Source organism: Lissotriton vulgaris, chromosome 3_1 (assembly GCF_964263255.1).
Source record: "Lissotriton vulgaris chromosome 3_1, aLisVul1.2, whole genome shotgun sequence".
In the NCBI taxonomy this organism is placed as follows: domain Eukaryota; kingdom Metazoa; phylum Chordata; class Amphibia; order Caudata; family Salamandridae; genus Lissotriton; species Lissotriton vulgaris.
In genome coordinates, this window is record NC_141689.1 from 717,963,310 (window position 1) to 717,986,898 (window position 23,589).

The 23,589-nt window shown below is 43.0% G+C and overlaps 1 protein-coding gene across 2 annotated transcripts in view; it reads right to left on the reverse strand.

Moving 5' to 3' along the window:
• MCC (MCC regulator of Wnt signaling pathway) overlaps positions 1 to 23,589 on the reverse strand; it is a 1,280,822-nt gene that overhangs the window by 11,331 nt on the left and 1,245,902 nt on the right. For both annotated transcript variants that reach the window (XM_086961033.1, XM_086961034.1), the window contains one exon: positions 7,198 to 7,320. In XM_086961033.1, the coding sequence (XP_086817159.1) occupies positions 7,198 to 7,320 (123 nt within the window). The remainder of the gene's footprint in view (positions 1 to 7,197; positions 7,321 to 23,589) is intronic.

Genomic DNA, 23,589 nt, shown 5'->3' on the forward strand with positions numbered 1-23,589 from the left:
TAAGATCGTATTCACCTCAGTTAGGTCGCCTGCATAACAGGGTTACTTTTCAGCAAAGTCCTACTTAAGTTCATATAAGGTAGATCAAATCCTCATCTTTAACAGTAACCCCTCCTACTAATCCGGGTTCCTGGGCGATTCAGTAACGGATCAGAACCGTCTTCCTACTGACCCCGTCTGGTAACCGGCGAAAGAATGGAGGGTAAGAATGGCTGGTAATACTGGCCGAAGAAAGTTCAGTAAAGATGTACAGCAGTAATCCACGATATTTTCCACGTGTAGTACAGTACCATAGCTGCTCGAAGATGGAGATATCAGGGAAATGGCCTTGCCTGGCCTTTTCGTGCCTCTGAGGGCCACAGAGGGCCCGCCCTTTGCCCGGGCTTAGCCCCAGGCGTCCCGCTCGCGTCCCGCGACGCGGGGGTGACTGCCAATTTAACGCGCCTTCTGGTGCTCCCTCCCCGCGTCTGTGTCGTCAGGGTCGCGCCGCCGCGAGACCTGCCGGGTGTTGAAGTCCCCGGAGCGGCGGCGCGATGTTGGAATGCTTCCTGACTCTCGGCGGTGGCGGCTCGTTCTCCTGGCTGCTGTGGTGACTCTCGGCGGTGACGGCAAGTAAGTAGTGCTTCCCCCGATCTGCCGGGGTGACTGCCAATTTAACGCGCCTTCTGGCGCTCCCTACCCGCGTCTGTGTCGTCAGGGACGCGCCGCCGCGAGACCTGCCGGGTGTTGAAGTCCCCGGAGCGGCGGCGCGATGTTGGAATGCTTCCTGACTCTTGGCGGTGGCGGCTCGTTCTCATGGCTGCTGTGGTGACTCGGCGGTGGCGGCAGGTAAGTAGTGCTTTACCTACCTGATCAGACACAGGTCTGGAGTAAATAATTTGATTAATTAATCAATAGTAATGGCAAAAGGCCTTTTAATCACTGGTTGTCCTTTCTCCTCTGTAGCTTTGCGAATTAATTACGCTGTGATCGACCTGTGACTTCTGCACAGTCCATCATATTTCCACGTCCTGAGCCCTGTTGGGCCACGACTCCATGGTAACTAACTCTTTCAATTGTCATTCTAAATCTTCATCGTAGTCTAAATCAAATTGGCTATGGTGTAATACTTACTAATCTATTATTAATTTACCTGACAGGATGCCCCGGACTTTCCCCTGTTGCATATGTCCTGATGAAGACCCCACCTAAGGACTGAACGTAGCCTACATATAGGGGTCGAAACGTCGACGGCTTTCCTCTTAAACTTCCGGCACAACCCCTCTACAGTTTTATATTGACTGTGTGTCCGTCGAAAGTTCTTTTGTGAAATAACTTATCATTGTGTGCCCAGATTTTTGGGCTTATATATTTGAATTATTTTGATTGTGTTGGAAACTTTTGTACTCATCACTTGTTTCTTTAACTGTGTCTATCCCTTCCTAACACTCCCGTGAGCACTCCCCTCCCCCCCCTTTTTTCTGGGGCATAAATTGCAAAACTTCTTTGATTGTGTTACTACCTCAAGGTATTGTTAATAAATTACAGTACCCAGATTGTATTTTTCTATGTTTTTCTTGTTTCATGAAGTTGCTTGAACAATAATTGTTGGCTTTTTGACACAACACGTCTCTCTTGCGGGGACCCCCCCTTTTATATGTACTACACCCAGGTCCCCGCGACTGCTTGGGTTCAACCCCCCTTTTTTGTAATGTCAAGATGAAATACCAGCATTTATAAAGCGCACAGCTACCTCCGGAGAGGTGTCCCGGCGCTGGGGGCCCTCGGGAAGATTAAGCAAGCTATTGCCCAGAGTCACATGGTGCTGGGCTAACCTGCCGCCCGCACTGGGGATCGAACCATGAACCCCGTGGTCTGGAGTCAGGTGCCCTGGCCGCTGCGCCACACCTCTTCCACTGGGGTTTGATGGGTTTGAGTCCTCGAAACAGTCCAAAGCAGGTTCCCTCCACCTTTTTAGTTTGAGTCTGGAAGCAAAGCATCCATCCAAAATGCTGTAATATTGTCAGTTACAACAGATCAATTCGAGCAATGAAGCAAAGCAGGCGAAAAAGCAACCTTGCATTCGTAGCAGTTGTCTATTATGCCTCATTTCGTCTTACTTTGTTAGACCTGTCAGCCTTAGGTTAGCCTTCCCCCTCAACTTTTTGCCTTCTTCTCCATTTCTTCTGATCTTGTTTTTGCTGGCATTAGGACACTGAGCTCTTTATTACTGCTAACCAGTCTTAAAGTGCATGCGCTCACTCCTTAAAACATGGTAGTGTTGACTTTTCTCCAACTGACATATTTAATTTACTTATACGTTCCAAGTAAAGTGAACTACATGTGCCCAGGGCCTGTAAATTAAATGCTACTAGTGGACCTGCAGCACTGTTTGTGCCATCAACTTAAGGAGCCCCTTAAAGATTTCTCAGGTCTGCCATTGCACAACCTGTGTGTGCAGTTTTAAACTGCCATAAACCTTTTGCCAGGCCCAAACTTTCCTTTTCAATACATATAAGTTGCCCCAAGGGTAGTCCCTTGACAGCCTAGAGGGAAGGGTGCAATATATTTAAAAAGTTGGACATGTACTTTCAAGGTTTACATGTCCTAGAAGGGAAAAACCCTTAAATTCATTTTTCACTACTGCAAGGCCTATCTCTCCCATAGGTTAACATCAGAGATGCCTCATTACATTTTTTAAGTGTCATTTCCACGTGGGAAGAGAAAACTGGTCCATGTTTGGTGTCGCTGGAGTCCTTATTTAAAATCCTAACTTAAGGCGAAGTCGGATTTTAAATTACAATTCTGAAAATGTCACTTTTAGAAAGTTGGCATTTTCTTGTCTTAGCCCTAGATAGCCTGACACAATGGGAGCTTAAGTATGACTGGATGGGCCATCACTTGCAGGATGGGAGGGAGGAGCTGGACCCAGCCTCACTTACACCTGAATAGGCTGTTTTCTGTCTCCCCACAAAGGGCCTAACGACCCTGCATTGCCACTCTATCCACCTTGGAGTCAGGGCAAGGGAGGCAGGGAATTTCCTTCACTTCAAAGTGTCTGTCTAGAAGCTTCTCCTACCTTCTAGATAATCAGGGAGTTGTTTGTTGATGACTTTTTCGAGTACCTTTGCTGGGTAGGAAAGCAGGGAGATTGGTTGGTAGTTTTTTAGGTCGCTGGGGTCGGTTGAGAGTTTCTTTAGGAGGGGTCTGACCTCTATGTGTGCCCATCTTTCCAGGAAGGTTGCTGTGGAGATGGAGGGGTTGAGGATGCTGGTGAGTTCGGTGCTATCCGTTGATACCAGATTTTCATAAGAAAATCTTTGTTAACATTCCTTCGGGTCATCATTCATTATTAATTATTCAATTGTGCACCTTCTTTTGACACAAGACTTGGATTTTCTTAATTATCTATTGATAACAATCTATTTCCATTCAAAGCCCATACGCATTTGGGTCATCTGCTCTTCATGTGGGGGTCGCTTTATGGTAGCAGTGTCATAACGTTTCCTTGCTCTTACGACATGCATCTTCTCCTTCAAAGTGTGAGTCTGCAGTGTTTGAGCAGGACATCCAGAAAGCAAAGTGCCCTTATTTCCATATGGCCTTCTACACTATGTTCAATGATATTCACAACCACATTTTAAACCTACTAAGGAATCGCATCTGTTCACAGGGAGAAGTTCCCCAAGCATGAACATGAGAATCAGTTGTTTGCTACAGTGGAGAAAATCTTCTAAACCATCTAAACGTGCACGACAATTATGATTTGGGATTACAGTTTGGAAACAGGTCCCAGCATCAGGAAATCCTTAGGTAGGATAGAAAATCAAACCAGCATCTTCTAGGGCCATCACTAAAAGCTACACCTTGCAAAATATAAGGTTCTACCTACCAGAGAGCTAGCTTAATAATAAGCTATTTTATATAGCGATTTGTGCAGCACTTCTACATTGCTAAATGCTGTTCACTTATGCTCAATTTACCAACCTCAGACGATGAGTCAGCTCTGCTGGTGTTCAAACTTGTGAATTCAGATCACCGCATTTCCCAGTGGTAAACGATTAACTTACTGAGACATCCTGCCGGCTAAATTTTAAGGATACAACTGAGAGAGCGCTAAGATGAAGAAAAAGTTGTACGGGTGCATCATATTCACCAGTAGTCAGCACCCACATACATAGAGGACTTATTAATAATGTTTAAATGTAACGTAGGGCTAAGAATTAATGTGTTAGAAATACGCATAGGACAACGTAAAGTGTTTTGAAAAGCATTAATGCCATATTAACCTAGGAATGCCGTTTGCAGTGAAGAATTACTCTGATTGAGGGATGTTCAATAGATCATCATTGTATTAGTTGCCTTATTAAAAATTCACTATTGTATTCTTATAACGTGATAGAATTGCTTAAGTTAGAAAATGTATTTTTGCTTTAAGGATGAAGGCCTAAAGAATGAAACGTATTGCTCGTGTTAGGATGTGATACACATAACGTGCAGAGGCCTAGTTCATGAAAATCATGTAGGCCTGATTGAAAATGCTTTGCTTGAAAATAGACCATAGAAATGTTTTTGGGAAAGCTACTTTTAGTTAAAGTCAATTGCAACATTATGAAACTATGAGCCGATTCACATGCGTTCCTTTGCAGGTGCAGGACTAAGTAGAGATTGCAGAAGAAGGGCCCATTGTGTATGAGTGTTAGGATGGTAGACTCAGACGTGGAGGAGTGACTGAGGAATTTAGGGAAGTAACTTGAAGAGAAGAAGAGTCTGGGACCCAAGGACGTTTTAACGGACAAGGATGGAGAGATGCCATGGTGGAAAATTCTGAAAATCAACACCTTCGAGAGGGGCGTACCTTAGGGCGTGTCGTCTGTATTGTGGGGTTTTGTATTAGGGACAGCACCCCGAGGGTAAGACAGAGCAGATGCGCATGAGGGCGAAAGGAAGCGGTTGATCAGGCAGAGAGCTTTGCTATGAGGGAGCAGCTCTGAGACTAAGTCCGAAGAAAGTGAGTGTACTTCTTTGGAAGTCACCACGGCTGACACCTTTGTTAGGAGGGAACCTTGTTGAGTAGGGATGTCACTTAGTATAGTGTAGGGACAGATTAATCTGGATTTATTCCTTTTTCAAATGCATACTAAAACTCAGGTCATAGCAATTCTTGTTAGCCTGATGATTCTTGAATTATTTTTGGTATTGTTTCTGAGTCGACTAAGATTCTTCCGTAGGATTATGTTTGTATTAGTGCCTGTTTATCTTCTGAACCTTTTGCTGAGATGTCTATACATCCAATTGTCTTTGGCTTTGTAATAAATCTTTGAACTTGGTCCTTAGTCGGTGGTTCTTTGGGGAAAACAATGGGAATCGTTGAAACTGATGGTCAAACTGTTTAGATAGATTTCCTACTTCACTCTATGACAGGTAAAAAGGTCTAGTCGACCTGTGACGGGATTCTGGAGAATGCGATTCTGATTCTAGAGAAATAATCCCGCCTTTCCACATCTAACACAATGTGCAGTTTAAATTGAGGCATATCCACATTTCCCCCACTATTCTGTACTACTTTTCTCTAGTTTGTTTTTCTGTTTTGATATAGAATTTAACCATTAATTGCTCTGCGCTTGACGTGTCAGCACAACTACGAGAAAACCCGGTCAAGGCTATTGAAATTAATTGAAATCTTGTTCTCTCAATACAGTATGTTTTTCCTGTCAACAGAAATACTTCTTCTGTGTATTATAAAGATGGTGGTTATACTTTTATACACATATTAGAACAAATACGCGTTGCCAGGGACAACAGTAACTACAGTGTCACACTGCAGTTGATGAAACCTGCTCACAAGGGATGAGTTATGTTTAATATTTTGTGTTCTATATTTTAAAGGAATGTAACCCATTTGACATTATGGGAAGGGGGCATTCAGCACTGTACGAAACCTTTAAAATAAAACTTAGGGATCCACAGTGCTGGATGTTGTTGATTGGTCCAATGTTACCAGTAGTGCATCACAGACCTTACCTACAACTCATGCAGCATCCCCAAAAACAGCAACTCCCCTCACAAGTCTGGGGCTCAGTCCAGATAGGAATGTGGAGAGGCATTCATTTCCATTAATATAAGGTGGACTTGTCCATCACCACTTTTTATATTAGTTTAGTCATCATTTGGAGGCTGGTGATAGGGTAAGTGTGCTAGGTTAGGGATGACTTTCATTAACAAAGTAAGACTTCTAACAGGGTGGAACTACCTCCTTTGGTACGATAAGAGTAAAGGGAATGGGCGGGAGAGCAGTGAATGGCCCTCAGAGCAGCCAAGTTGGGGATGACAAAGCGGTCAACCAGTGGGTTTGAAAGTGCGTCTGAAACTAAAATTGTCCTCAGTAGTATTAATCTGCACGAGAGATGCAGTAAAAACAATAGTTGTACATAACTAGCAATGGTGGTAGCAGATGCATAAATTGACCCAGGAAGGGACACACAGGCTCTAAACCTTCATTCTCTTCATTCATTTCCTCAACGTAGAAAGCAATCACATACAGTCTTGTATGAAGGGGTGACAGGCCTGGACTCAGTGGACCTTCATCGTGGAGATACTCGCTGTCTTGAAAGGATCCAAGTCTGATAAATCAGCACATTAGATGACCAACCAACTGCTTGAGGTTGCCTCCCAAAAACCAGGAAATCCAAAATTAAACTATCTAGTGGACACAATATTTTGGAGGAAGTAAAATGTTGGCCACATTCGTGGTAGGTTTACATACACTGTCCTGGTGCAATCCTACACTGACATTTTCAGATTACACAGATTTGCTGGGGCAGTTGTGCACTGTGTGTTCACCACTGCACAAGCGCAGCACCACATTCGAACCAAATCACCAGTGCAAAGCAAAAAAAGGCATTTTTCACCAGCTGATCAATTCTAATATTGACACAAAGTGCATGGCCAAGCTTTGTGATTCATAAAGGTCGATGCAAAAGTGCACCAGCAATATGTGATGTATGAAACGTGGTCTCTGTGGAATTCAGATAATTTTGAGAAAGTGACGAAACAGATGCCTTGGGCACTGAGGGAACAAGGGATGGAGCATCAGGCCAGTGTCTCCACTATTCCTAACATTCACTTCAGACCTACCAGCACCTCAGAAGGAGAATGAGGTTGAGGCCCAAGTTCTAGCTGCTTGAACCAACCTATTTGAAGCGACAAAAGCTTTACCTGTTGGCTCTCTTCAAGTCATTGACAAACTCGGCGGACTGCTGATGCCTGGTTTCGCTGCTCTTCGTGAGTCTCTCTAACGCGCTCACCAGCTCCTGTGCGCGTGCCTTCAGCTTCTTCTCACTGCAACGGAATGGGAAAATACGTCAGATGGGTCTGTCCAACACTCCACATCTGTCGAGCTCTTGAGCGGACAGCAGTTATAAGTGCAAGACAATGAGTGCTCGACGGCGATTTCTTTATCTGTCACGAACGTGCTCAATGTTTCACAGGGCATGAAACTTTAACAAGAATAGCTGTTTACGCTACAAGGCACAACATGAGACAATGGGTCAGAGTCAATCAAGATGCCACTATGACTGTGCCCCTGAACCCATGAACGGACTGGAAGGCCATTACATATGGATTCACTTAGAATTTCTCCAAAATATCATATGCTTACACACAGGAAATGCATGAGCGTAGTAAATTTGATTCCATATCATTAAATTCAGTTTATTACAACAGTGCATCACAGAGGATCAGACACTTGGCGCATCACACAGAATTATTCCCAGCAGACTTCCTATCCTTTTATATTATATGCAACTTTCATTTTTTTAATTTAAAAATTGTGTTTCAAGCATGGGGCCACGATGTTTTGGCAGCAGGATTGTTTTTTCTTATGTGACATATGCTTGCAATAATAAGACAAAATAAATAAGCATTGCACCAGCAAGCCATGACAAAACTATTGACCTTGCCAATGTTTGTTATCTGATGTCCTTACATTAGGAAGTAAAACGTTGCAGGCTGCATATCTTGAACTATTTTACAAAACACTGAGGTTTCTTACTGCATGCACAGAAATTGGGCAGACCTTGTTTTTGTTAGAGTCCAGTGCTTCCTAAGGCAAAGATTAAAGCCATCATATATATTTTGGAGCCACCATTTTCAGATAGAAATTAAAACAAAATGACTGTATGAAAGAAATTAAAACAAAATGACTGTATGAATAAAATCAAAACCATTTTCTTTACCACTAAATACATTTTCTTTACCATAAAATAACAGAATCAAGTGCTCACTCAAGTATGCTGCATTAATTTTTAGTCTGCTGAGATGACTTCTGAGGGCTAATTGAAAGGCTAACCATTTGCTCTCAGCACCTCATTTCATTCCTCATCCCACTGGCAGTCATTTCTACCAGCTGTTATTCCTCATACTCTAGTCCTTAGCATTCCCTTCCCTCACCCACCGTACTCTCATACCCTGAGTCATGGCATCCCCTCACCCTCATCCATGACATCACCATTCTCACATAGCAGGAATCCACACTAGCATATCCATCATATATGAACTCTCGCACCCCCAGCATGTCCCCTCTGAGCCCTGTGCATGTCCATAACCTCACCCAGGTATATATTCACTCTTCCACTTGATTTATTCTCTCAATCAGACCTGGCACACCTACTCTTATGCCCTCAGCAAGTACATCGTCTTAGCCCTAGCATCCTTTGTCCCCCCTATACATTCATCTTATACCAGACATCCACACAGGAGCATCGCTTATCCAGTACGACTGTGGGGTGTGAGCTTCAGATTTAACAACAATCATGTCTTTTTAAAATACATTATATGAGAAGCAGGACATGAAGGGGGCTGAAAGGGCAGTGCAAAGACAGAGGAGTATGGATTGTTAGGGGTACTTAAAACACAATATTTGTCATACTAGCCACGTTTTTGAGGGGGGGGGGGGAGAAAGAGAGAAATAATACAGGGTGAAATTCGACAGACACCTCACCCAATCCGAATGAGAGCACCTGTAGCCAACTATTTACTACAGAATACAAACATACACCCTGAAGCTACGCCTCTGCATCCACGTAATTCTCCATGTAGAGTTCATTTTCTATCCCCACCCTCAATCTTTCGCCTGTCTTCTAACCATGCTGAGTAAAAATCATGAGCAGATGTTGTTTCACAATTAAAAACATAATAGATTCGTAATCAATATCTTGTGGAACGTGGACTGTCCTGTGCCTATCTCTTATTTCTCTCTCTTTGTATTCAACTCAAAGGCCTCAACGAGGAGCCTTAACATGTCTCTCCCTGCGATAGGAAAGGTCTCTTCAGCTTTTTCTATTAGTTTAGTTTTACTACATTTATTTGGCAGTGTGTGCTGCCGCACTGGCCATTCCAAAGCAGCAAGAGAGGTTTTGATTGGACACTTCCTCCTGATCCAGAATATACTCCCAAGCCTACATCCCTGTGTTCATACTCCGGGAACACATGGTTACTTGTGGTGCAAACCTGGTCTTGATGAAAGGATGGCCATCATTTTGCTTCACCTGCTAAAGTGCAGGGAAAGGAGGGCTGCCATTCACATACCCAGCTCTGCCACACACGCAACCAGTTCTGACCCAGGTAAGCCCTACTTGGCTTCAGTCTGGTGCTGCAAGTTTTTTTTTATTTTACACTACTTTTCCACGGAAAGGGGCATTTTCCTGCTTGATAACAAGCGTTCATGCTATAGTAGCTCAACATTCACGAGTTTAACCAGTGCTTCATTTGTAAAATAATAAGTGCCAGGACCCTGACCAGGAGTCCACTGGAGCTTGTACCACCCATTGCCCCATCATTGCTGCCAATGATAGTACCAAAACAACTGCTAACCATTCCTCTCACCTGCAAGAGCGACAGTTCAGATTATTGCTGGTCCCTAAAGCTAAAGGAAAGGCTGGGGAAGCAGGAATTAGTATTTTTTAATGTATACTGTATTCATAAACAACAATTCTGCTAATCTCTAAATTAGATGAGCAGCACCACCATGTGACAGAGTGTCATAAGTGTGGTAATGACAATTTAGTGCCGGCGGACCAGAAACCTCCCTTGGAAGACAGAGCCTAACATTTGACTCCTGTCTTTGAATGCATAGCAAATAGGACACATTTAAAGGCCTGTTTATTGCTCATTCACTTTTTAACTCCAGCATGGTTATTTTGGGAGTGCTTCAGCACCCAGCACCCCTTTAGTTCCAGCGCCTATGGCAGTGCTCGAAGTTGATGAAGAGGATAGTTTAAGTTATGATATTAGTAAAGACCACTAACCAAAATAAACAAGCTTGCAGATAGAACATTGTTCCTCACAAGTATGTGAGATTGATGAACTGGTAGTGGCAGAGATAAGTAGAATCAGTCAAGCAGTAAGATGGGAGGCACAAAACCATTTCAAAGAAGAATAGCACGTTTACTGCTTCCAGAACTAGCATACAAGGGAGACAACTGAAAACACATATACTTTTGTGGGGTGCCTCATGAAGAAGAAAAAAAGTTCCCAGAAAGTGAGCACTAGTGAAAGAATACAAAGAGCCAGTCGGAGAGATGGTAAATAGGCTATGCTCCATGGAAGGGGCAAAGACACGCAGGACTGCCGAAAACAAATAAAGCCAGCAAATAGAAAGCAAGCGAATGTGAGTTACAAAACACAAAGCCAATGATAAGCAATGGGCCGAATGCAAGTCTTTCTTATGTTATATTATGTTAATTTCACTTAATAAAGTGCAACGACTCATACCATAAGGCAAATCTCTGCGCTTTGCAACCAGACAGCTAGCCTGTCGACCTAAAATTGGGACCAAAGTGCCAACATCATCCCTCATATTAAATACTATTTTGCAAGTTTCAAACCATCAAAATTATCTAACAAAGGCTATCGCTGTACAAAAATGGCATATACAAAACCCATTTTCAATTAACATCTCATCTAAAATCACTGTTAGATATAGATCTATTAGTTCAGGGCAATAAAGTTGGACTATGCTTTTATTTCCTTCGAAACCGATGCTCATCTTTCAGGGAAAGAATCACCTTTTTGAGACCCTGGAGATGGCCTGGGACTAAGCACAAGGGGGGAGTTACTAGGCACAGCGGGGGAATTGCACTAGCCCACTGAATCGCTCAGCCCTCCCCGGGCCATGGAGGGGACCATAGGAGATGAGGTGGCAATGACGTTGGCAAGGCTAAAGAATGAGTGCTGGTTATAGCAGACAGGGTGAGTGCAACAACTGTCTGAGGCAGGATGTTGGATAGGTAGGCACATAGAGAAGGCAGCCCTTTGCAATATTCCAATCTTCAGGCTGGGGAAAGCAATGAGTAATTATAGGTCAACTGAATGCAAATACACTGCCCCAGAGGCACATATATTCTTTCTTGAAAATAATATGATAGATTTGAGACATGTTTCAAGAGGGTGTTATTTACTACATACAGGCTGAGAGGGAGACAACGAGTATTAGAATTGTGCCATAATAACACACACACACACACACAGCTACTCAGGCACTGGATGTTTAGTTGTAGTTAGCACACACAGTATTGGGCGACAGATGCTTCTAGTGGGGAACAATGGGGAGGGTGAGCTGAGCCGATAATTGTTAGGTTTAAACTTTGTCAAGTTTTTCCAGACAGTGCAGTATGTCAAAAGTGCACAATCTGCAATTATTTTGCGTAGCAAAATAAAGCTCCCAAAGTGAGAATATGTTTTCACTAGACACAAACACATGGCTCTTACACTGAGCGGCGTTTAGGCCATTCCACATTTTTCTGTCCCTGTCCATTTGCATCAGGGGCATAGCTTCGTGTGGCAGAGGAGGGGGGTGTTTGGGATGTAACCCCCCATCCCCCATATAAATGTATTTTCTGATAAATAGTTGGGTACAGTTGCTTTCATTCAGGTATTGTGAGATGTCAGTCAGATTTCTCCAGAGATGTTTACATAAACACAGACAAACACGCACACACAGTCCATCCCTCTCTGTTTCAAAAGTCCTAACAATATTGGTTATTTTACAAAATATTGTATTTTTCCTACCGAACCGCATTCCACTCCCTTTGCATTGCCCCTAAGGCCCCTCTCATGAGCCCTGCTTGTTGTATATGTATTGAAACATTATATGCCAGTCTGATTCTCCAAAAATCTGAAGCTCACTCCCCCCCAATCTTACTGACTAAGCTATGCCCCTAGTTTGCATGGCAGACAAGGGCACGGAAAATCAAGGTCAGTTACCCCCTACCTCAGTGGGACCTGGGGGCCCTTTAGTGAGCATGCTGCCATGTCAAAGGATTACACAGGATCTGCCAATGTAAACACCGTGCCACCCCCAAATATAAAGAGACTGCGGAACCGGAAGCGTTGCACATGAAATAAAGCAAAGTTTTCATGAAGTCCAACATCTCTCTCCACACACCCAGAAAGGGCATGGCATAGTATAAGACAAGATATCAAGACCACTCATACACAATGGCATGCACGTTTATGGCAGGCACTCCGCATGGAACGTATGAGCGACATATACAGAAACAAATTAAAAATCTTTGAATATGCTTGGGGCCCCTTAGTCAGCTATCTAACTGTCTTCCATTGACTACCTGCCCTACGAGGGTTAGAGCACTGCACCTTTTCCAGATCTAACCAGACCCAATTTCAATACCAGAGCTTAACCCGTAGATAAACCCACATCAGGTTTGGCCCTCCAGATCGCCCCGGTACCCAGGTACCCCAATTGCTTGAGTTCCCCCCTATCTTTTGGTCCACTTTTCTTTTTCTTCTCTTCTTAACACAGTTCTGTTCTTTTGAACACCTCCTTGCCTTCTTCCCACAGGTGGGAGCACTGTGACACTATTTTATTTTGGGTAATAGAATCACGGGAGGGGGAGGGTTACTAGGTTAAGGGAGGGACGTTGTTTAATCTAAGGACTTGCTTCCCTTCGCTTTTTAGTTTCCTCAAACGTTAAGTATGATTTAAGGTAATATCTGCACAGTCACTCAAAGAAGATATGACTCGGATCACCCGATAGACTCTGAACAAGGAAATAGAGTACTTATAGACGCCTACGAGCATATGATGTACTGATATTACCAAGTGTAATGTTGATTTTCATTGAAAACTTAATAAAAACAAATTTGAGAAAGACCACTCTTACATTGGATGTCACTGCCATAAAGTTACTGCAGGTAATAAGCAAAACAGTATTGAAATGTTTTAATATGCTCCTTTTAAGTTTATGTTTTAGAGGGCACTTTGGTTCTTAATTGTTTGGTGATAATTTGAAATAATTCCTGTAATTTCAATCTGATGACTGCCCCTTGAAGAAAGCAGTAGTGGCTGGCAGGGAACAAGAGTCACGGGTGGGGATTACAAAATTTAAAAAATACTTACCTCCATGCTGAGTCCGCAGCCGCCTCTCCTCCATTGCGTTGTCCCTCATCGTCTCTCCGGAACCAGGAAGCACATAGGCTCCCTCCCCTGACAATCACAATGCTGCATTGCAGTTTTGTGATTGGTCTGAGCGCCATGGATCTGTGCTCAGACGGGGACTGGGAGGCTTTGAATGATCCTCACCAGGCTGAGTAATGTAGCCTGGTGGGGGACATGCAAAGTGAGCATGACTGCTTGGGTGGCCCAAGAGGGCCGGCCAAGCTTTTGTGCGCAGTTAAGGAGTGAAATCGATCCTCCTCTCAGACGTCTCAGGAGTGCCGGCCCCACCCAAGCTGGCCGGAAAAAGAAAAATGATAACAGAAATAACGTCTGCTATTATCCTTTTATATTTTTTACACTGCTTTGCGAGCAGTGGGGAGACACTCTCTGCCTTAGCGGAGGAGCCGCCATTGGAAAAAAGGCTGGAACGACATGTTCATTTTCATAAACGGCATAAGGCAATGTGACCAGATGGCATACGTCCTTGAATATCCAAAGAGCTTTGCATGCTATACAAAGTGTCATTAAATAGTACATTTCGTCACGTTCTAGAGCAGAGGTCTTCAAACAGTGGGGCACAAATGCCTCGGTAAATAAACGAAGGTGACCTGGAAGCCTGAATTAGTTAATTTGTCACATTTACAGGCTATTTTCATTTACAAGCAGTGCTTGAAGTACACCAAAGCCTGCTGTGGCGGTGAGGTCAAAGAGGTGGCTAAAGAATACAAAATATTCTACAAGCATGTTGTTGTTTTTTTACTTTTAGACGACTGCATATGAAATAAATAATGCACATATGTTAAATGAAAAATAAATGCAAATTAAATTGTTCAGGGGTTTTACGTTATGAAACCTCAGTTGGTTAATGCTATCACTCCGGCATCTGTTAGTAAGACCAGAGATTCATAGAATTGAATCCTATTTGGTGCAACTCTCAATAGTGTTTATAGTGCTATGAGGGCCCAGCCCGTAACTGAAATCCCTGTAAATATATGTCATTGTTTTCAAATAATTGCATTGTTCACACTATAAGAAGGGCCTTTGGAATTTAGTGACAGTTGAAGACCAAAATTATTCGGCAGGGTTGACTAAATTATGCGTCAAGAAAAGGCAAATTATGTGATATAATGCAACACATTTTGTGGTAGTATTCCTTCTTTTTTGTCATTTTTACACATGGTGACACAGTCTGGACAAAAGATTTCACCTTATTAGTACCAGTAAAACACCCTAATACAGCAGTAAGCAAAACAAAATGACCAGTTAACCTTTGTGAAGGGTATTCCACTGTGTGGGGAGCATGTTGCCACGTTTTTAGTGACAACTTACTCATTTGAGCCGGAAACATTTTATTTTTGTTAAATTCTGCAGATTAGGCATCAGATGACAGATTATGTGACAAATGCAGAAAATCAATAATTAAGAATCCCATAATTCCAGTGGCCCTGAGTATTAGCTAGGCTGCCACAAAATGATATTGCATTTAAGATAAAACAAGTAATTTCAAAGAATCAATTTTAGTGACAGGTAATCAGACTGCACCCAGTCCATTCTTTATATAAGTCTATTAAAAGGATGCATTAGTGAAGCAGATGCAGTGGCACTGGAGCTCAGATGTGTGAGGTGCCCACTATATCTCATTTATGAATGTCTTACTTTGCAAAAGAGGCACAGGGGTTAATTTTCCTTGCGAGTATTAGGGCTTACTGCAAATCGGCAGCACATAGGAGCCCCTTTTTTTCTGAAAGGGACAGAGAGTCTGTTTCAAGAGTTGAGTGATGGTGAGGCATGTTGGGGAAAGGGTGAATGAGGCAGAGGAGACAGCCTGCCACTCAGGGCCACAGCTATTATTATTGCAGGAGGTGCAGTTGTATTGGAGCCAGGATTACAAAGGGTTCACAATACCTGTTATGGGGTGTACAGCTTTTTGTCTATTTCTGTTTTTGTTTGATGTATTCTTTTTGAAGTCTCACATTTAGTCTTATGTTATGAGCTAAAGAAAAAGTACCCCTGATATGATCCTGTAAACCCGGCTCCTGCTATCGGCCCTGCCCCTCCTGCTAACCCAAATCTTGCCCTAACCCTTTCCGTGCATCGGACGGCCCCCGGACGTCCGACGGCACGGTGGGCATGTGTGGAGGACGGCTGGGGGCCGTCCTGACCACGACTAGTCATAAATCACCCACACCGCGGCGGAATTCCAGCCGCGGTCAACGGGTTAAACATTTGGAGAGGACCCGACTTTAAACCATTTTGCTCAATGGCTCAGGACAAAAAATGTTGAAGACCTCTGTTCTAGAGACAGTGGGGGCCTGCTCTTTAACATTCTTCTACCCTTGGGTGTCAGGTGGGCCATTAAAAACCAGTATTTTAGAGATTATCAGAATGGGGATTTTACAAGACCCCCAGTTTTTTCATCCCACTTAAAGCCCTGGAAACACCACCATGTCACCGTCACCTCACGTCCTGGCACTGTGCATCATGCATGACTCATGACTTCCAAGTTTTCAGATTGATGGATGAGTGAAAGTATGAATGAATGATTGGCAGAATGGATGGGCAAATGGGTGCATGGATAAGTAAAAAAAGAATGTAAAAATGAATGAGTGAAAGAATGCATACATGAGTGAAGGGGAGGATGGAGAGCTGGGAGGATGGAGAGCTAGAAGGATGGATGAATGGATAGGTGAATGGGTAGACAGATGAGTGACTGGGTGGATGGATGAGTGACTGGGTGGATGGATGGATGAGTAAGTGGAAGAATGGCTGGATGGGTGAAAGGGTAAATGATTGGATGGATGGGTGGAAGAGTGGATGGATGAGTGAAAGGTTGGATTGAATAAAAGGGTGGATGGATGGATGAAGGATGGATGAGTGAAAGGGTGGATGGAGGAAAGGATGACTGAAATGATGGATGGAAGGATAGATGATGGATCGGTTTGCAAATGGTTGAAAAGGTTTGGATATGGATGGGCACACAGATGGAAGGACAGAATGAATGGTGTAAGACTGAATGATGTATGAATAATTAATAGATGACAGAAAGTAAATTTGAAATGGTGGATATCAGGGTTTGATGGAAGGATGAATGGCTATATCCTTGGACAAGAGAGCCCTTCTGGGTAGGGTTGTGATGACTTACTTTGCTTTCTTGGTGCCATAAGAGAGTTCAAAGTGGGAGGTATTTATATTTTCTGGCTACTCCCGTCCCTATGTTACTATTCTGTATTTGCTGTGTGCTTATGTGTGGGAGCTATACATCATGCATATGACATTTTGAGTGACACCCAACTGCTACTTGAATGTTACACTAGTAATTGTAAATGTTTTCATGTTTTGTTTTAGGTGTAATGTTTTAGGGAGCGCCTCATAGTGCCATGAGCTGTTCTTGAGGTGTATATTGTGTTTGTAGCAATAGGCAAGGCGTCAATAACAAACTATGTAATAGTGTATTGACAGTGCATTGTTTAAGAAAGCTGCAGGGAAAAGCACCTTTGTGACTTCCATCAGCTTGTGCAAATGTCTGCAAAGCCCCCATATGCAACGTCAGATTCCATATTTTAAGTTCCACTTGCGGAAACACCCATAATGCGTTCCCTATAGTGGGTTCATCACAGCAATCCTCCCTTTAGTTCACATATGTGTGCTGCTTTACATCTCACAATCAATACCAAGACAGGGTCTGGGCTCACTGGCAATAAGGACAAGCCTCACAATCAAATAACTATAAACCAAAAAGGAGCACCAATATTGCCACACTACTTAAACTTGGATCACAGATGATCGCTCGAATTACTGAATTAAACAGTAACTCTCGGGAAATGTTTTATCCGGAATGAATCCAATGGGTTTTATTAGTTTTGCATCAAAAATATCATATAAATGAGCAATTTTTCTTAATTTGAATACAAACAACACTTATATCGGTGCTCTTTTTGGTTTATAGTTACATCTCACAATGGCACTTAGATATGAGATGATCGTAACAAAGTATATCTTAGCAGATCTTCCTGACCACTTCTCTTACCAAACATGCCTGCTCAGGACCATGAGTTGTAAACAAAATCGTGGATTGGACAACCCAGTGTAGTAACCATATAAATAGATAACTATCATATGAAATACCACAAAAAGACCTGGAAGGTTGCTCAAAGCTGCACGCACACCAAAAAACTGTGAAGTGCACGATTGTCTCAACCTAATATAAACTTATTTTGACTTGTACTTAAGTGGTTGTCTTTTTACTTACTTTGATACTATCACGCAACTACCTCTGATGTGTCTGTAAAACTTACCTTTTGTCCTGAAGCTCTGTCCTGAATGTTGACCTTCTGCCCTGAATTTTGACCCTTTGCCCTGTATTTTTACGCTTGCCGTCCTGAATCTGAACCCATGCCAGTTGGTCACCCTAACTTTTATTCCTTCTGCTCCTGGGGTTTGCAATTGCTTGTGACTTGGGCCTCAATTCTTCAAATGGGGAAGCAAGGTAAATAAAAACCGACCAGCCCAATATCAAATGTAGGGCCATTAGTAGAATTGTTGATTTAAAAAACAGCACACTAGGATAACAGGCAGACGTGTGAGTAACTTGTATAGAGTTCAACATGCACGTGTGTAGGACATCATAGCATGTAACGACGGGGTGTGCAATCTTTATCTAGCTACAAATTCAAGCTTTTTATATTTTGAGTAAACTCGATGCAAAGTTAAATAGCAAGGAAACGAAAGTATTAAGCTGGAATACATTCGTCCACTGGGTAACCATTTAGTAAGAAACAGCATAAACTCTTGCTAGTACAAATAAGAGGAAAATAAAATTGTTTTTAAAAACAAATTATGTACATGTTTGCAGCCGTTACGAAGCTTCTCAAATGTTCGAGCACTGAAACAAAAGTTTACTTAAGGGTGGCCGGTCTCCTGAAATATTTATAGTTAGTTCTAAAACTGGAGGGTTAGTTGAGCTACACTTTCCGCTCTTACAACACTGCAATACAAGTGACGGCCATACAGTGGCAGCATCGGCCAAACATTCCATTAATTATACAACCAGCGCTTGAAACACTAATGGCCAGCGTACTTCATGTGTCATTTAGCAAGGTGAATCAAGGACCAAGTATGGGAACCATCAGATGGGGAAACCACGGTATTTCAGCAGCTGAACGTCAGTTATGAAATCAGCATCATCAGAAAGCGCGAGGACGTAGAAAATATTCAATAATACATAGAAAATAAAATATATGATACTTACTTTGAACCTTGCAGATCTAAGGATGAATTATGCCTGTATGAATTTATGTACAATTAATTGTGTGATGTTCTCTGTGCGTCGAGAGGTACAGAGACTGAGAGACGTTCAAGAAAAGTCCGCTGCAAGATTAGATCCCGGGGCTGCCCTGATGCTCAGGAGGCCTTTTTTTAATCAAAATACAAAATCTATTAAGCGATTCAGAAAAGGTTTTTCGAATCCCTTTGTGGATTTAGAAATGGATACCTAATTATAGTTTGGAAGGGGCGTGTTTAAGGCACGCCTTCAAATGCGATTTGGCACCATATGTGTCAAAGATTAGGGTCCACTATTCAAAAGTTACTGGCTCATGAGTTAGGATGGGAACTCATTTTCAAACAAGAATTGGCAAAGCCAAATAGGTCACGCTTTTGCGAGGGTTAGAGCTGTCAAAGACAATGTCTTTGACACGAGTTATGCAGTGGGGTGGATGTATGAGGTGTGGAGTGGAATTTATTGGGTTGTATTGGAATAGTTAGTTGTGGAATTGTGTGGGGTGGCGTGGATTTGTCTAGTGGAATTATGTTCCATGGTTTGCGTGTCATGAAGTGTAAATATGTGGAAGGGCAATTTGTAGAGTGGTATGTAGTGGACTTTAAGTATGTGGTGGGCTGTTGAATTCTGTGGCATGATGTGGAATTCTGTGGTATGGATTGGATGTATGTGGTGTGTTTTGTAATTGTGTTGTTGAGTTTAATTATGTGGTTTGTTGTCAAATAATGTGCTGTGGAATAGAAATATGTGGACCTGAATTGTGTGGCATGGAACTGTGTGGCGTTGAGTGAAATTGTGCTGATTGGAGTTAGGTGGCATACTGTGGAGTGTATTTTCTGGATTGCTGATATTTGAAAACCTCACAGATCAGGTGTGGAGGTAAAATCAATATGGAACTGCAAAGAACTGATTTCCACACAATGCTTCAGCAGTCAACTGTAATGCATTAAGGGATAGTAAATGCATACGGAGCAACATCTTTACAAAAACTTAACAGCTCTAAAACTAACGCGCTTTTCTAAAAGTGTCAATTGTGATTAAACTGCAATGTATCCATTGCCACAATACATGACACAACGAGTCATTTACTCACTGTCAGCCAATTGTCGGAAGGAACTGCTGAGGTGAGAGCCAAGCAAGGGAAAGTGAGACAGATATTTTAAGGTGATCTCTTCAATAGTATGAGGTTGACTGTAAAAACATGAGATTTGAAGAGACTAAAAGGATCTTTAATGTAATCTGAGGGGGTGATGAAGAGAGGAGTAGCCCCTGAGGGAGATTTTGACGCGAGTTCTGAGGAACATAGAACCAAGTATATATAAAGAATATGCAACAGGTCCCGAAAGCTCAACGTCAATAGAGCCTAGTATTCACGCCTAAATCAAAACAGTACGTTTAAGACAGTGATGTAGCTATCTCGGTGTCAGAATATGTAGTCTTATGGGAGGCTCTTCCACCATGACATCATGCGGTATGCACTTATATCACAGGAGCACTATGCATGCATCTTGAGAAAACTATGTTAATCAATATTCCTACTGACGGCTAGGTACACAGAGATGCACTGGGGTGCAAATAGTTTGTAGTGACAAAAAAAAATACACAAGTTATAACAGTGTGAGCCACCCATGTCACAATAATGGATATGAACCTGTCCATGGCGTTTTAAAAGAGGGCACATGGCCATTACATTTAAACCACACTTAAAACCACCCGATTACCAATATGTTTAACAAGGTTTTTCAGAAATGAAACTCTTTAATGCACGGCACTGGTTTCTTAAATCACAGGTAATGTTCAGTTTTGCCAGCTCAAAAAGCGATGGGTATGCTGCTTGAGGTAATCTGAAATACTAGTGATTTTTCTGCGAAATGCGTATGTATTCGTCAAGCCTGCATGATAGCTACAATTGTTTACTGGTAAGCGGACGTATTGCGCTGGTTCAGCCTTCATGTTGACTTTGCCGTAGTTGTGGACAAGCTTCACGCATATAAACATTCCCTCAGTCCGAAAGCCATTCTGCTCCTGCCTTTCATGTTACCCTGCCCCCTCCCCCTTGGAAGCTTGTATTATGCTATAATCCTAATGCATTACTCATTTTTAATAGAAAGATCTTGGAAGGTAATAATACGCCCTGGTTTCAATGATAAATAACTCACTTCAAAACGTTGCAAATCTGAAATCGATGTTGCTACGGTACAATAATCGTGTTCACAACAAATTATCACAAACGGAGGTTACCAGATTGCTAAATCCTAGGCTTTCCTTAGCAACATATTTTACAATTGAATTACTGGTTCATATTTTTTAAAGCAATTGGATTGACATGAAGAAACTTGAAACAAAAAAAAACAGACTTCAATGTGGTGGTGGCTGGGATGGCAGGGTATCATCCAGTAACCCTAACACAAAAAATAAAGAGTGCCCCCCCTAAAACCGCACAAGCTCAACTCAATGTCACGCAAAGCTGTTTTCAAGGGGTAGGGATTGATGGGCTTGTCTTCTGACGCTGCATGCATGAACTGATCATGGCAGACAACTGCACTATTATATACTAAGCCCAAGGCTGGGATGTCATCTGGCCATTCGATGGGAACGTGGTTGGGCGGGCCTTGGGTGAACAATGAGCTATGCCCCCTGCCGGCACATGCACATGGAGGTCTGGGCACCCTGTGGGTGGGCTGGGGAACAACAGATCAGAAGGTGGAGCCCAGGGCACCTCTGCAATGGCAGGCCGCGACCTGCACTCCTGACATCTTGAAACACAATACAGAGAGAAGGGCGGGGGACCATTGTCAACATAAAAGCACACTGTGACTGATCTTTTGTGCACCAGGCGGTCTATAGGGAGTTATGTCTTGGGGCTGACACTACTCTCAGGCTCCTGGGCACCTCCAAGGGTGATAGGTGAACAACTCATCTCAGGAGGCACCCAGAAGCGGGACAGCGCTTGCCAGCATGAGCGGGCGAGCTCGACTGGACTCTTAAGCTCCTTGATAAGAGGCCTGTTATGGGCAGTGCATCCTCATACACTCTGGCGGACTCAGGCAGGTTCACACAGGTATGGAGGAGGGGATGTGATGCCCGCAAGAAGCCTCGCACACAAAAAGAGGTGCTGTGTGTGAATAGATTAAAAATAAATAAAGAGGAAGCTGCTTGCAGGCCGAGACGTTGTCCACGCACCAGCGGGTAAATGAATGCCATTTTCTTCAAAGCAAATGTTAACGCCAGAACAGAGGCACTTTCTGTCAGTCATGCCTGTGAATGATAGTGGTACAAAATAACCCCTGTAACGCCATACACCTCTCAGCAGCTCTCACTAACAGTGATCACCACCATGTCATGGGCTGAACAAAACCAATGCAGCCAGTGCAGCACAGAACAGAGTAACTGCTGGGCATGATGGGGCACGTAGTCTCTGCAGCACTGTTGCAGCAAAAGAAGCATGTTGAAAACACACCAAGAGCTGCATGTCCCGGCAGGCAGTGCGCACAGAACTTAACAGAGTGGCTGGGTAAGCTCAATTGCTTGGAAATGGCAGCGGCGGGGGGGGGGGATTGGGGGCGGAAAAAAGGCGCCCTCGGAAAACAGACTCTAACATTTGACCTCTGTGTTTGAATGCACAGCAAATGTAACGAGATAAGAACAGGATTTACAGCCCTGTTTACAGAAACGGACCTCGAAGTGACTGAAAACATCTAGCACTCGTGTCAAATGCTCATAGAGAAAGGGAAAAGTAGTCCCTAAACAGACGCTACAATGGGACAAGTGGAAGGGTACAAGTATTGGGGAACTGTTCTGTGGGGGTGAACAACTGACGAAGAGGAGGGACTAACTAGAAAGATTGACCATTTGGAAGCAAGAATTTGTAAAGGACACAAACAAACAGAAAGCAGTGGGCAGGCTGTGAGCCCACAAAGAAGTATATATAAAGTATATATAACAGGTCTCAAAAGATCAACCTAAAAAGTAAGGGAACCCCCATCCCCTTTGCACCCCGTCACCTTTTTGAAATGTTGAAAACGTATATAGGGAATTAGGAAAGTAGGTGGTGGTACAGGGAGCCACTACGAACTCTTCCGAGAAACTTTAAAAAAAGAAAACTTTCTTTTAAACGCTCATTACGAGCACCTGCGCCTCCTTGCCTTTAATTCTTCCTGTTACAGGACTTTGTTGACGCAGAGTGAGCTGGGCATGCACACCGGCACCTGTCTGCACTTCTTCACTCTTTTCCTGTGCCAGAACTCTGTTGATATGGAGTACGCCCACTGCACACACCGTCAACTGCTCACGAAGCCTCCCACTGCCATAACCATGTTGTAGGAGAAGTTGTTGGCAGCTCTCTGGTGCTTTAAAGCAGTACTTAAACTGGAAGGTCATTTGTCACTAATTGCTTGTAAAAAGGTATTACACAAGTAGTGATGAAATGTTCTTATTACAGACAAGTTCAGACATAGGAACTTGCCTGAAGTTAAAAAAATAAAAATTAAAAAAGAGCACTGGCATGTTTGTTTTTACCCTTGCACTTACACAAAAGCTGTGTAAAGTTGCATAAACACTATACACCCAAAAATAGAAATGTTGAAGTAAAATGTAACAATAACTGAGCTCTCTTTATTTAAGGCATGACATGATGGCATATATGACACCAGTGAATATATCGGAAATGTTCCTGGTGAGGGCTGATTTAGCAAAATGTATGATTGGCGCTGTACAGAGAGGATAGTTTGTGTGAACATACATCTTCTATGAGTGGTGTGCTTCACACACATTCAGGGGGTGCCATGGTGGTCTATCCAGAGTGACAGGAGATCTATCCGTAGAGTACACGAAGGCGGAGTGATGCATGAGTGACAGCACTAGTATGAAACAAGCT